Source organism: Ctenopharyngodon idella, chromosome 19, assembly GCF_019924925.1.
Source record: "Ctenopharyngodon idella isolate HZGC_01 chromosome 19, HZGC01, whole genome shotgun sequence".
NCBI classification, from domain to species: domain Eukaryota; kingdom Metazoa; phylum Chordata; class Actinopteri; order Cypriniformes; family Xenocyprididae; genus Ctenopharyngodon; species Ctenopharyngodon idella.
This window is the reverse complement of record NC_067238.1, coordinates 27,368,535-27,383,069: the sequence shown is the minus strand read 5'-3', so window position 1 is coordinate 27,383,069 and position 14,535 is coordinate 27,368,535. Positions and strand designations below refer to the sequence as shown.

Here is a 14,535-nt window from a genome sequence, read left to right as displayed (position 1 = left end):
GATGGAAGATGCTAATTATCCTGATTTTCTATCACTATCCTGACTGTTCTGTCACTGTAAGGGACAAAATGTGTTTACTATCATCAGCACCATAATTAGTTTTATTACCACTGGAGCTATCAGCACATAATTTGCATTTGCAACTCAATGAGCTTCTGCGGTTCTAATCTTCATGCATACCCAATGACGTGTTTTGTTTTGCTGACAGGGTCCGAGAGGTCCTTGGGGACCTAAAGGCGAGAAGGTAAACTATAGCAGTCTGAATTTCAGATTCTGCATGAAAATTGCTGTTGCGTGTTATGAGTCTGCTCAGAATTCACAGAAAGTCACAGTGCATATTCTTGCCTGTTATTGCTTTATTTTATATTTAAAGGGAGAGTTCATCATAAAATTCTTTACTCATTCTCATGTTGTTCCAAACCCATATGACGTTCTTTCTTGCGATTTGTTTTTTCCATAACATGAAAGTGTTAAAAAAACACTTCTTACTTTAAATAAAATATTTGTTAACTAAAAGATAAACAACTTACATTGATTTCATTTTAGCTAGTTGTCCAGGCATCTCTGGAGCATTTCTCATTTTAATTTAGTTTAACCTGATGTACTAAAATAACTAAACTAATAACTAAAATACAAAATATTAAAAACTATTTAGACAGTATTTAAAAAACAAAAACTATTAAGAATAACAAAAACACAACCAAACAGTGTTAATTTTGACAGCAAATTTTGATTTAGTTTTAGTCATATTTTAGACATCGGAAATTGTTTTAGTTTTAGTCTAGTTTTAGTCGACTAAATCTACAGTAGATTTAGTCAACTAAAATCTAATTTGAATACTTTTTGTCCACCAAAAAAACTAAATAATGACTTTTCAACAATATATAGTGATGGCTGATTTTAAATCTTTTGTTTCGAATCAGTGTTTCGAAGTCATGTGATTTCAGCAGTTTGGCAGTTTGACACGTGATCCGATTCGAAACAAAAGATTTGAAGCAGTGTTTTGAAATTGGCTATCACTAGATATTGTTGAAAAGTCATTATTTAGTTTTTTTGGCAAAGGTCTTACGGGTGTAGAACGACATGAGGGTGAGTAATTAATGACATTATTTTTGGGTGAATATAATGATATTATTTTTGGGTGAACTAACCCTTTAACCCTGAGTAACACAGGTTTGGAACAATAAAAAGGCGAATAAATGATGACAGAATTTTTGTTTTGGGGGGAACAATCCTTTTAATAAGCTTCTTTCTTTTCTTAGGGAGAATCGTGTGAGCCATGTTCAGCGAAGTCTGGCGACACTGTGCCACAGAGCATGCAGGGGCCTAAAGGAGAACCAGGGGCCCCAGGCAAAGGAGAACATGGCCCACCTGTGAGTTCACTCTGAAACTAACTTGAGAAACTGCTTGTGTTTACCACAAAAAGCTAAAAACTGTTCAGCATGTTTGATTCAGTGTCTCTGTGTAGCATCCCGAATCTTCTTTTAAATTCCATTACTCAAATCTGTGCCTGGTAGGGACTTTATCAATGCAAAAAGATGCTGTTCACCTCAGTGGGCCCGCCATATTTGTGTTTGCCAAGCTCAATGAAATGAGCCAACAATCAGCGAGGTCTTTTTCGCCTGCTGTTGTTGTGTTGAATGAGTAATGCTGTCACCATTCTACTACCCTCTCGAAGGGTGAACAGATATTCTATCATGGTTCATTATATCTTCAGGGACATTCAGGTCTCTCTTATCATCCATTAAAATCCAACAACTTTTTAGACCACTTTCCACGTCAGATTCCATTTTACTCAGTGACTATGGTAAAGGCCTTTCCATTTTTAGCCCATTAAAATTTCTCCATTCTATTCCACAGAGTAAGACGGATACATTCTTAGAAAAAAAGTATTCTATGCGGCATAAAACACTTGTTCGCATTTCTCTGTAATGATTTCCGATACCATCACGATCTATTCCTCATATCTAGTTATGGGATAGAGAGCGAGAGCATGAGATGCAGAAAGTGACAGGGTGCAAATGCAGGACATTTGCAGTGGGGAAGCTGCGGTCAGCTAGGATGACATTAGTGTCATGATTAAGGAGACTGATGCTGATACTTATATGGCTCTCTTTTCATAGGGCCCTGCGGGACTGGATGGCAAAGCAGGAGAGAAGGTGTGTGTTTACTCCTTACTTTCTGTTTCTTACTGCATAGAAACCCATATAATGACCTACAACGCATGATTAGAGGGGGAATATCATCATTCCTGTGCTTGCTAAGGCAAGTATTATATTGCTCATACTCACTGTTTGATATTTCAACAAACCCTTAAACTTAAGTATTAAACTTCAGCATGTGACGTGTCCTGCACTGTTTGCTGTATAGAAGTACCTCAAATCATATGCTATTACTTTTGACTTAAAATTTTAGCATCTACAATTAACACCAACCAATTTATTTTGAATTTAAAATTACAAATGGCTGATAAAATTTGACACTCACAAAGCACCAGCCACAATGTCTTTTGGATGAAAAATAAATAAACTACTCTAAGATCATGAAGGCTATTTTTCCATGGGCAAATTCTACTTATATTTTCCTCAAATTGTAAAATGTGTATTTTTTTTTTTTTTAATCATCTTATTTAGTTCCCCTGAGGTCCACTTATAATGTTAATCAAGATTTCTTGCACTAAAACTAGTCATAATTTAGCTTACATTACCATTTTCCACCCTCTCTCTGACCCTTAGAATTAATTGGGCTGTTTTTGCTACTTTACATTTCAGACTTTAGTGTAAATATCATATTTGCATTAGAAATTAGAAACAACACTTCAGACTATTAGTATGGATCCAACTTCCTTCTTATTACTTAATTACTGACCAGGCCAGAACACTGTATATCTGTTGTTGATGAGTAAATATGCACCATAATGTGTTAATGTAGTCATTTTTATTACATTGCAAACTACTTTATAATGAGCCATTTTTAACAGCTTGGATTTACTAAAGACACGCAGTGAAAAATTAGCAATGAAAAGTCATGGGGACAGTTATTTTTGCAGCTGACCTTATTGCATATGCATTTATAGGAGTTTTCCTTTCAGATGCAAAATTTATGAGAGGAGAATATTTGAATTAATCATACAAAGTTATTCACTATGGTAGTCGATTTACTGGTATTTGCGGCATTATTTAACACCCAAAAAAGCATGTCTTAACGCATTTAGCACTTGACATGGCTGCGGTAGTTGCTGCTTGGAGGAGACACCACAGAGAACAGAGTATGTGGAAGAAAGGAGACTTCTGTTCATTTATTTGGAATGCCACATGAAGACATTATCAGAACATATCATTTTCCTAGCAGCTTTATTTTTAATTTGCACTGCTCTTGGTAGATTGCATTGGACATAATGGAAATGATTTGGCTGCGCCTGTGTCCCTTAATTTGCGAATTGTCAGTAGATCACCTTCAGAACTCCCATCTGCACTTTTATTGGATTGCGGTCTCATGCTAATTTCCCCTTTTTAGTAAATTTGGCCCTTTGAGTATTGAGTTCTGAAATTTACAGTATGTTTGCATTTTTACGGATAGTTTTTACCTTATTTTGGACTAGTCACTGGAAAATAACTATTAGTTAATTTATTTGGCCTATTTTAGTCATTTACCAATCCAAAGTACACAATAAGACCACACACACACAAAGACAATGAAATGAGGCCTTCAATTTTATGTCAAAAGTTGCTTCCTGTTGGAGAGCTTTTCCTCAGCAGCTGTGCATTGTGACAACTACAGCACATTGCAGTGTGTATTCCAGACTAAACTGCTACCTGCTTGTTTTAAAATTCAAGAGTGCTGAATGACTGAAAATGTTATCAAGAGTTTGAGCTACTTTTACAAACTGTCTTACACATTGTAATTTCACAGGGGGACCCAGGAGCTGATGGGGCCAAAGGTGAAAAGGTGTGTCTGCCAGATGTTGTTGAGAAAGATGAAGAATCTGTTCACTGTTTGTGAATTACTTGACATTGCACTTAATTTTGCAACTTCTCTCAAAGTCTTGCCATCTTCGTTCTGTTAGGGTGAACCATGTTCCGGCTGCCCTACCAATGGAGAGATTCCAGCAGGACTTTTGAATCTAAAGGGAGAGAAGGGAGCTTCAGGGCAGAAAGGAGAGCAGGTGAATGTTGTGGAGTGGTTCCTAGCTACACAGCACTTTAAAAACTTCTGCATCACTTCCTCCCATAAGTCCTGAAGTGCAGTAAATTACAATGCAAACAGTTTTTGATATCCACTTTAGTTTCTGCTCATGAGTGCGCAGGGATGCATATATATTCGCTCATGCATACAACGCAGACAACTCCACGCATTTGGCTCGATATACGCTTCAGGCACAAATGCTTTTAAAAAATTATTGTAATGATAGATTGGGGAATTAACCAGCCAAGGCTTTCATTTCATGTCTGATAAACAAGAGAATATGCACTGATCTTCTCTTATCTTCTTTTTCTTTCCTTTTGTTTTACTTGATATTCATGTATAGGGAGAACCAGGCCCAAGTGGCTTTGCTGGACTAAAAGGGGAAAAGGTAAACCTAATGGATATGTATTTACTAGGAAGCTGCATTTCTACCATTTCAATGGTTTTAAGGTTGTTAAACATTTTTATAGATGCTCTTACAGTGACCCCAAAGTGTATTTGGACACTAGAGACTCCTTAAATGTATGAATGTCATTATGTTAGGTAATTCAAACAAAGCATTTCACAAAAATAAGTTGGTTGTCAGATATAGTGGAGCATCTCTATACTTAATATGATGAACTACACCTGTGGTAGCAACCTCTAGGGCACCTGTGTGGAGAGAAACTGACTTCATACATCCATTTAAAATGACCTTGGGACCAGATGGTTAAAAGTAATTGCAAAAAGTTACTTTTGAGAAAACTTTGAGCATCATTTGTTTTCTGATGCCATTTTTTTATCGTTATTATCATTATTTTGTCCAGCGTAGTGATATTCATACAATTACAAGTGTGGCTTATGTGTCAAAATACTCTTTGTAGCCATTGTGCATGTCTAAAGTGTACACTTTTGGTTCTTAAATTGCGTCAAAAGCCTATGTTTTTAAGATTATGTTAACTATTGAAGGGAAACGATCTCGAATGTGTGTAGCCTGCTAATCCATTATAAAATAATATAGTCACTTTGGAAACTATAAGATGTAGACAGTAGTTTATTGTTTTACATGTTCATCCACTTGTCCGATTTTCTGAAGTTGATTGTGTCACACTGTTGACACCCTGTTTGGTTACAGGGAATTGCGGGCAGCAGAGGAAATGAGGGAAAAACGGTAAGTAATTATTTTGTATTCATGTTTATTCTTTTTTATTTTTACTTACATCTGTGATTTATGACTGACCTCAGCATTAGATTAATATGCAGATGTTAATGTTTTTTAGGGCAAACCTGGTCCAAGAGGGCCAAGTGGGAAAGATGGAAATAAAGGAGCCAAGGTGATTAAGCTCAACTCAGAGTTTGTTATTCTGCACTAATTGTAAAGTTTTGATTAGAACCTCACAGCTCCAGAAAACACAGAAATAGTGAAAATAGTGGAAGAGACAAATACAATTAAAAAAGAAGCTGAAATAATTGCTGAAAGACTGTGCAGCTGAGTTTAGTGTACCTGCCAGGAAACATTCATACAATTTTAAACTAATAACATTTCACAATATTGCTGTTTTTGCTGTATTTGTGATAAAATAACTGCAGCCTTAGTAAGCATAATAAACGTCTTCTTTCAAAAACTTGCGTACTCCAAAATTTTGAACGGTAGTGTATATAATTAATATACAGGGGGAGTCCAAAATCTGAGACTGCATTTAAAATCTGCATTCATTTGAACCTTGAAATAAACAAAGTTGTAGGGTTTAAAAGATATTAAAAAATTTTTTTATATTCTATTTATTTTATATAATATGAAAAATATTATAAGAATGTATATTTATAATTATAAAATATTTGAAGAATTGTATACTCTTCACTTTTTCTGTCACTAGTTTTAGTTTTAGTTTATTTATTTATTTGAAAAGGGACCATGTACAATTTTTAACACAAATGAACATGATCATCAGGTTTTACACACATTTTTAGAGTTAATTCAGCTTGAGTTTCACTGTCATTAAAGTAAATGAGGAACAAACCAAATAAAAAATATTCTAAAACTCATGTTTATTTTAGTTCAACTTATTACTCAAATTGTTAAACTGATAATATAACTTGTTATTAAAAATGTATTAAATTGAGTCCAAAGTACAAGCATTTTCACCAATGGTCTCATTTTTTACAGGGTGATTCTGGCCAACCTGGTTTAGGGACACCTGGTCTGAAAGGTGAAAAGGTAAGTAAATGTTTTCACACTGTGGTTTTCTCTTCTTCATTAGAAGTGTATAAATGTGCTTACATGGTACAAATGTGCCTTTGTATTAAAGGGAGACTCATGTGGTGTGTGCCAAACCACTGTCTCTGAGATGGGAAGTGGCCCAGCTACGATAAAGGTCGCAGGGGAACGAGGCCCTCCAGGACCACCAGGCCCACCAGGAGAAGGAGTTGAGGGCAAACAGGTAAGCATGACTGTTTTACACTCTGTGTTAGTGTACTTTTTTAATTTGAGGAGCCTAAAACACACTGACCTTCCTCTCAACAGGGGCCACCAGGACTTCAAGGTTTCAAAGGAGAGAAAGTAAGTTAATTATTTTTTAAAACAGTGCAAATAATAGTGTGTTCACAATATGGGGGATTTTTCTAGGCATTAAATATCTTATTTATGTCTGTAGGGTGATCAGGGTTTACAGGGAGACCCAGGTGTGTCTGGGACACCTGGAGTCCCAGGACTTCAAGGAGAGCCAGGCAGGAACGGCCTTAATGGACTAAAAGGAGAAAAGGTCATTGATCATGTGGTCACATATTAATTACATTGCCTTAAATTATGTGCCATCACAGGGCATTTGAGTAATCATTAATCATGTTGATATAATTGATTACACTTTTAGAATTAAGGTGTTATACGACTTATACAAGGCAAAAAAATCTCACCAGATCAGAACTCTTGACCATCTGGATTTCTGCTCCCTTGCAAATTGAAAGCTTTCTGTCTTTTCTTATTGCATCTGTGTCTGTATCGACAGGGAGATGCATGTGACAGCTGTCAATCACTCCCTGAAGGAAACGGCAATGTTGCTGGCTTACCAGGACCCAAGGGAGAGAGAGGAGAGCCAGGTTTGCCAGGCGAGGGCAGAGAAGGGAAACAGGTGCAGGTTTTTCTGTACAAATGCATGCTTTCTTAAATAATTAGTGGTGTTTGCTATGACTATTGCACAAACTTAGGGTTAGATGTTTAAAACAAACGCTTAACTCCAAATATTAAACTTGGGAGTACACAGTTTGTGCTACATATACTTCAAATCATGTTTCTTGTTGAGGAGAGGTGTGCTGTCAAAGTGACTGGACTTGCGATTTTTCACTAGCAGGTGATAAAAAAGCAAACAATGAACTATGAATTAAATATTCATCTAATCTAATGTTTAAAATACTGCCTTTAAGTTGTTTCATCATTGATTTGGACATTCAGTGTGAAAATATATTCATTATTACAAATGCTAGATGAAGTTAATCATGATTATTTGCAGAAACCTGTGAATAATAGGGGTGTAACGATACATCGCTATTAATCAAATGACTAACTAATGCATAAAAAAATGTATATATGTGTGTGTGTATATATATATATATATATATATATATATATATATATATATATATATATATATATATACACATATATACATTTTTTTACATTTTTATATATATATATATATATATATATATATATATATATATATATATACATTTTTTTACATTTTTATATATATATATATATATAATCGCTTTATTTTTGAAACTTCTTTTTTAAGACTTATTTTTTCTGTATAAATGTATTTTTCATTAACTGGAGTACCTCATTTTGCTGTGTTTGTCAAATGGGGATACTAGATTTGCACATTCTAGAGAGCACAGAAGACTTTATTAACTGTTGCCCATGCTCATTTCAAGCCTCATGCTTGGCTTGATTTTATTTTCATTATTTATGTTTCTATATTATTAAGAAAAATGAAGTGTATTTTCTTTTGTTGTTGTGGATGTCCCTACTGGGATATGGGATTTGCAATTTTCAGAGAGTTCAATTAATTATTTATATTTTGGTTACAGGTAATAAAAATGTAAATGGTTTTGGCACATAGGCACATAATATCATAATATTGATATATACCTTTTGCAGACCCTAATCTAATAATCACATTGTGGAATGTTTTGAGGTATCTGCAAATATCGTTTCACTGACTAAGAGAATCGATGTCAGATCATACCGTGATGAAATGCATGATGTACTCCCCTAGTGATTAATTTGTTAATTGTAAAAAAAAAAAAAAAATGTACATGACTCAGCATCTAGCAACATCTGGACTCTTTCTTTTATTATCTTTATTCTGTAGGGACGACCAGGCCCACCTGGTGTCCAGGGACCTCCAGGGCTCAAAGGAAGTCAGGTAAAGTTACAAACCTGATTAATGTGCAGTGCATACATCAGTCACATTTATGTGCCAGAGTTATAAAAGTGACTGTGGAGTGATGCTTGTGTTTATTTCATTAGGGTGATGCTGGGCCTGCAGGTATTGGCCTTCCAGGACTGCAGGTGAATGAACAGCTATTGTAATCAGTTAGACAAACTCTTGTTTTGTTTTTTAATAAAATTTTTTAGAGAAATGTACAGGTCTCAGTTGTGTTTAAATAATTCCTTGACTGCACCAGCCCTTTGTAATGTTTTGATGTTCTCATTTCAGGGTGAGCAGGGACCTAGAGGTTTTCCTGGAGCTGCTGTAAGTGCACAAAAAGTATCTTGTTCTTTGGTGTTCACACATGGATTTGGCCCTTTGAGTGTACAAATTTGCAGATTGTTGTTCTCTTTGAATTGTCTGTATTTTTTCTTGTCTACTTTTATCTGACACATACACTACTGTTCAAAAGTTTTAGGGTTGGTAAATGTTGGCGAATGTTTTTAAAGTCTCTTATGCTCACCAAGGCTGCGTTTATTTGATCAAAAATACAGTAAAAACAGTAGTACTATGTAATATTATTACAATTTAAAATGACTGTTTTGTATTTTAATGTATTTTAAAATGTTATGTATTCCTGTGATGTCAAAGCTGAATTTTCAGCATCATTACTTCAGTCTTCAGTGTCACATGATCCTTCAGAAATCATTCTAATAGGCTGATTTGCTGCTCAAGAAACATTTCTTATTATTATGAATGTTGTGGAAATTAATACATTTTTCAGGATGAAAGTTCAAAAGAGCAGCATTTATTTGAAATAGAAATCCTGTAACATTATAAACATCTTCACTGTCATTTTTGATCAATTTAATGCATCCTTGCTAAATAAAAGTATTATTTTCTTAGCAAAAGAAAAATGAAATCGTACTAACCCCCAGACTTTTAAACAGTAGTGTATGGGTCACAATATTAAAATAAAAACATCCCTATTTAATATCCACCAAGTGTAAAAACAGTCATGTTTGTCCTACAGGGTCCAGAAGGACGTCAAGGACCCACAGGGCCAATTGGACCAGCAGGACAAAGGGTAGATCACCAACGCAATGGCACAGCACTTTACTGGCCAAAAGATACACTGGACACTGATCTCACTATTATCCTAATGTATTGCTTGATATCAATAGGGTCCAAAAGGAGAGATGGGACCACCAGGGCCACAAGGGCCAATGGGAATGGGACAAATCGGACCTCCGGTAAGAGCGTGTCATGAACAAAAGGATTTTCCTCAGCTAGGGATGCAGCCATTTTTTTCTGCCTCCCTTAATTATATAAATTTAATATCTGAATGCCATTATGTATGTACACCAATGAGCTAAAACATTATGACAACCTGCCTAATATGCTGTTGGTCCTGCCAACCCACTGAGGCATGGACTCTACAAGACCCCTGAAGGTGTCCTGGGGTATCTGGCACCAAGACGTTACCAGCAGATTATTCAAGACCTGTAGGTTGTGATGTGGAACCACCGTGGATAGAACTTGTTGGTCCAGAACATCCCATAGATATTCAATTGGATTGAGACATGGGGAATTTTAAGGCCAGGGCAACACCTTGAACTCTTAATCATGTTCCTCAAACATGACGTGCCCATTTTGACGGTGGACAGGGGTCATCGTAGGCACTCTGATTGGTCTATACAGCCCCATAGGCAGTGGAGTGCGCTACACTGTGTGTTGTGACACATTCCTCCCATAACCATCATTAAAATGTTGTGTGACTTGTGCCACAGTAGATGTGCTTTTGTTGGCTCGGACCAGACAGAATAGCCTTTGTTGCCCTCGTGCATCGATGAGCCTTGGGCGCCCAACAGCCTATCGTCGGTTTGTGTTTTGTCCTCTAACCACTGTTGGTAAATTCTCACCACTGCTGACTGAGAGAAACCCACAGGCTTTGCCATTTCAGAGATACTCTGACCCAGTCGCCTTGCCATTACAATTTGGCCCTTGTCAAAGTCACTCAGATCTTTATTCCTGCCAATTTCTCCTGCATCCAACATGTTGATTACGAGAACTGATTGTTTGCTTACATTCTAATCTACCTAGACCTTAAAGGATTAAGTCACTTTCAAATGAAAATTAGCCCAAGCTTTACTCACACTCAAGCTATCCTAGGTGTATATGACTTTCTTCTTTCTGATGAACAAAATCAGAGAAAAATTAATAAATATCCTGACTCATCCAAGCTTTATGATGGCAGTGAGCGTGACCAACGAGTATGAGCTGAAGAAAGTGTCTCCATCCACATCCATCCATCATAAACGTGTGCTCCACATGGCTCAGGGAGTTAATAAAGGTCTTCTGAAGCGAAGCGATGCATTTGTGTAAAAAAAACATCCATATTTAACAAGTTATGAAGTAAAATATCTAGCTTCTGCCAGACCGCCTTCCGGTCGTATTCGTATTCGTATACAAGTCACAAAGAAAGTGTAAACTGACGTCACATTAGTTGAATTGGGAAGGTGTACAACGTAGCGTAAGCGTTTTGAACTGCGAGAGTTTAACACCTTTTTTCCGTAAGTAGAATTCGGAAGGCGGTCTGGCGGAAGCTAGATATTTTACTTCATAACTTGTTAAATATGGATATTTTTTTACACAAACACATCGCTTCGCTTCAGAAGGCCTTTATTAACCCCCCGGAGCCGTGTAGAATATGTTTATGATGGATGGATGTGGATGGAGACACTTTCTTCAGCTCATACTCGTTAATCCCGCTCACTGCCATTATAATGCTTGGATGCGTCAGGATATTTATTAATATTTCTCCGATTGTGTTCATCAGAAAGAAGAAAGTCATATACAACTAGGATGGCTTGAGGGTGAGTAAAGCTTGGGCTAATTTTCATTTGAAAGTGAACTAATCCTTTAATATGTGGCCTTGTTAGGAGATGATCAACGATATTCGCTTCAACTGTGACTGGTCATAATGTTTTGGCTCATCAGTGTACATTGTCTGTTTTGCATAATAAATAATGCAATATAACTGCATATTTCACATAGATGTTGTTAATACTCATGTTCACAATGTAATGATTCAATAAAAATAAGGGAAATTGGGAATGGAGTGAGACACAGCCAGTAAATGATTTATATATTGTGTTTCACAGGGTAGGGATGGTACGACAGGATCGCCTGGAATACCAGGGCAGGATGGGAGTCCTGTAAGTTATTTATTTATTCATTCCTTCCTCTCTAGCAATCCTTTGATCAACTCCTCCAGCTTACTTCCTTATTGTGACACACGCTCTGTCATTAACAAATTCATGCAACCATATTGTCCATTGTTCATTTCTCTGGCGTCTAGAGACGGCATCAAACAAACTTCCATAAACTGTGTAGACAAAGGCAGCGAGAGTTTGTTGTCTTGCCAGAGCTCTTCTCATTAAAAAAAAAAGCAAAGTTAGCGTTGTCTGTTCTGGCATCAGATGTTAATTACCTGGGGCTTTGTCGCATAGAGCTTGAGGAGCGAATCCATAGACAGACTCGGGTCATATCAGACTCTGCCTGGATCCCTAACAGCAACACATTGTCTGCTTGCATCACGTCACCTGTCGCTGCTCCTCCCCGATCTACACTCATCTCGCTGGCCCTGGAGATTTACACACAATAACACTGTCTAACTGAGCCTTTGTGTGTGTGTGTTTCTCCTTGTCTTTCAGGGAGTCACTGGGCCTAAGGGTGACAAGGTAAGTGTCCGGATCAGTGAGCTGGGGAGGCGATTTCAAGGTCCCCCGAAGCAGTGATATTGTGTGTGTGTGGAGAGAACGCGGGATAGGAGGAGTAATGTTTAGAGCGACCGTCTGTACGCACAATGATGTGTCCACCCTGGAGACACAAACAGACGCATAAGTCTGACAGAAGAGTTTGACAGTGCTGAAAAAGTTAAAAATGCCCTCGAGCTAAAACAGGACTATTAATTGGTGAATATAACAGCTGTCATCTGTAATCTTGAGTATCAAAGAGAAAGGAAGTGAGCGTGAGGGAGATGAGAAAGAGAGACCTCGAAAGCAAAGGCCTGGAAATGCTTCATTCTTTAATGTCCTCTGTTGTCTCCCAGACTAATTTGTCTAAACACAGAGGAAAGTGGCAGCTGATATCAAATGATGCATATTCCTCCTAAGTGTGATGAAGTGCTCTGTCAGTCCTGTCGAGTGCCAGGATAGAATTCTACAGCGAAAACCTTTTGTAATTCGACGTCATGTCATGTTGAGACACACTGTAACATGTCTGCGTGTGTGTGTGTGTGTGTGTGTGTGTGTGTGTGGCGCGCATGCATGTTAGGACTGTAAGGGAAGTGTCACTATTATTATTATTATTTTGAATACTTATACTAATTGGTTTGACCATTTTTTTAACAATATTCACACTTTTTGACTAAACCAAGGAAATAAATAAAAGAAATAAAAATGAAATAAGAAATCCAACCATTTAAAATGTTACTTTGCACAAATTATATTACATAAAAACATAAAAACATATAAACATATCTATATATCTATATCTATCTATCTATCTATATATATATATATATATATATATATATATATAGTATATATACTGTACAGTGTATATATATAGATATAATATCATAATGCATATTATAGTTTTGTTGTAGTCTAATGATCTTTTAGTTATTGTCAAAAAGCAAAAATAATAAAATGCATATTTGTTATCCTAGTTGTGGCAGTTTACATAGTTTAAAATGTAGAAATCATTGTGACTAAATAGTTTTTCTGTGTCATAGGGTGAACCAGGAGAGTGCAACTGTTTGCAATATACGTCCCCTGGAACTGGCGGACCTGTGAGCTAATTACTCATTTAATTGCTGTTAATCAGGAGGACATTAGCACACTCTCACACATATACACCCAAAAATATGGGCTATTAAACAACCTTTTAAAACACTCACTTCAGATCATGTCATTTATAGTTCTGAACTTAGTTGCTCTTTTCTTGCAGGGGGTCCCAGGTGGTGAGAGCAGGTGGCAGCCCGGTCCTCAGGTCTGACTTCCTTTTTCACTCTTTGTCTCCCTTCTGCTGCTTTAATGTCTGCATTTTGAATTTGTAAAAGGAAAAAAAAAGAACTATTGGACTACTGCAGACATAAAAATGAATGTGGGAGTGATTGTAACGCTTTTAAAGATTAATGAATGCCCCCCTTTTTTTTTTTTACTTCTACTTATTTCATTTTGCTAAATGTGTCTTAGGGTCCTCCTGGACCACCAGGCCCTCCAGGTCCCCCAGGGCCGCAGGGCTTCGTAGGAATCCCAGGCCCACAGGTGAGTATTAAACAGATAGCATCATGGTGTTCCTCTGCTTTTTCTGTCTGTTCCTCCTCCATCCTGCTGTCTTTGTGGGGCTTCTGTATTGGGAAGGCCTGCATGGATAACTCTGAGCTTCAGCTAAAGCAAATTTAAATGCACCAATAAATGTTTACATATAAAAACAAATGTTACTTTAGCAAATAATGATTAATACTTAAAGCTGCCATTAATGTAATGTAATGTAATGTAAATATAATGTCATGCAACTGTAATGTAGTTTGTAAAAGATCGCTATGTTAAATTTGCACGCTTTAAAGGGGCTTCTGGGACTTTTGGTTAGTGCCGTGGGATGTGCTTTGTTAACGGCTGTGCTTTTTTAAAAGTTATTGTAAAGTAAATGTAGATATTAACGTAGCTTGTAAATCTAAAGCCTTAATGTGTAGTTAAAATATTGCGCAAAAATATGAATTAAATGTAATCTTAATTAATATATTAATTAAATAAGTGGTTGGGGATCATGCTGCTTTTTCTTTTTAAAAACCATGCAGAGCTCACTGTGAGGTTGGTGTAAAATACACGTGTCCATTGTTCATATGTATTATTCATGAGTTATGTTTTAA

At 36.6% G+C, this 14,535-nt stretch overlaps 1 protein-coding gene across 1 annotated transcript in view; it reads left to right on the top strand.

The window, feature by feature from the left end:
- Positions 1-14,535, top strand: part of col16a1 (collagen, type XVI, alpha 1) — an 80,498-nt gene that overhangs the window by 40,964 nt on the left and 24,999 nt on the right. Inside the window, 23 exon segments of the mRNA XM_051872744.1 lie at positions 209-244; positions 1,263-1,373; positions 2,124-2,159; positions 3,913-3,948; positions 4,067-4,165; positions 4,529-4,573; positions 5,300-5,335; positions 5,445-5,498; positions 6,332-6,382; positions 6,474-6,605; positions 6,689-6,724; positions 6,819-6,926; positions 7,170-7,292; positions 8,535-8,588; positions 8,693-8,734; positions 8,883-8,918; positions 9,628-9,681; positions 9,779-9,847; positions 11,759-11,812; positions 12,311-12,337; positions 13,396-13,452; positions 13,611-13,652; positions 13,859-13,930. Coding sequence (XP_051728704.1) covers positions 209-244; positions 1,263-1,373; positions 2,124-2,159; positions 3,913-3,948; positions 4,067-4,165; positions 4,529-4,573; positions 5,300-5,335; positions 5,445-5,498; positions 6,332-6,382; positions 6,474-6,605; positions 6,689-6,724; positions 6,819-6,926; positions 7,170-7,292; positions 8,535-8,588; positions 8,693-8,734; positions 8,883-8,918; positions 9,628-9,681; positions 9,779-9,847; positions 11,759-11,812; positions 12,311-12,337; positions 13,396-13,452; positions 13,611-13,652; positions 13,859-13,930 — 1,410 coding nt within the window.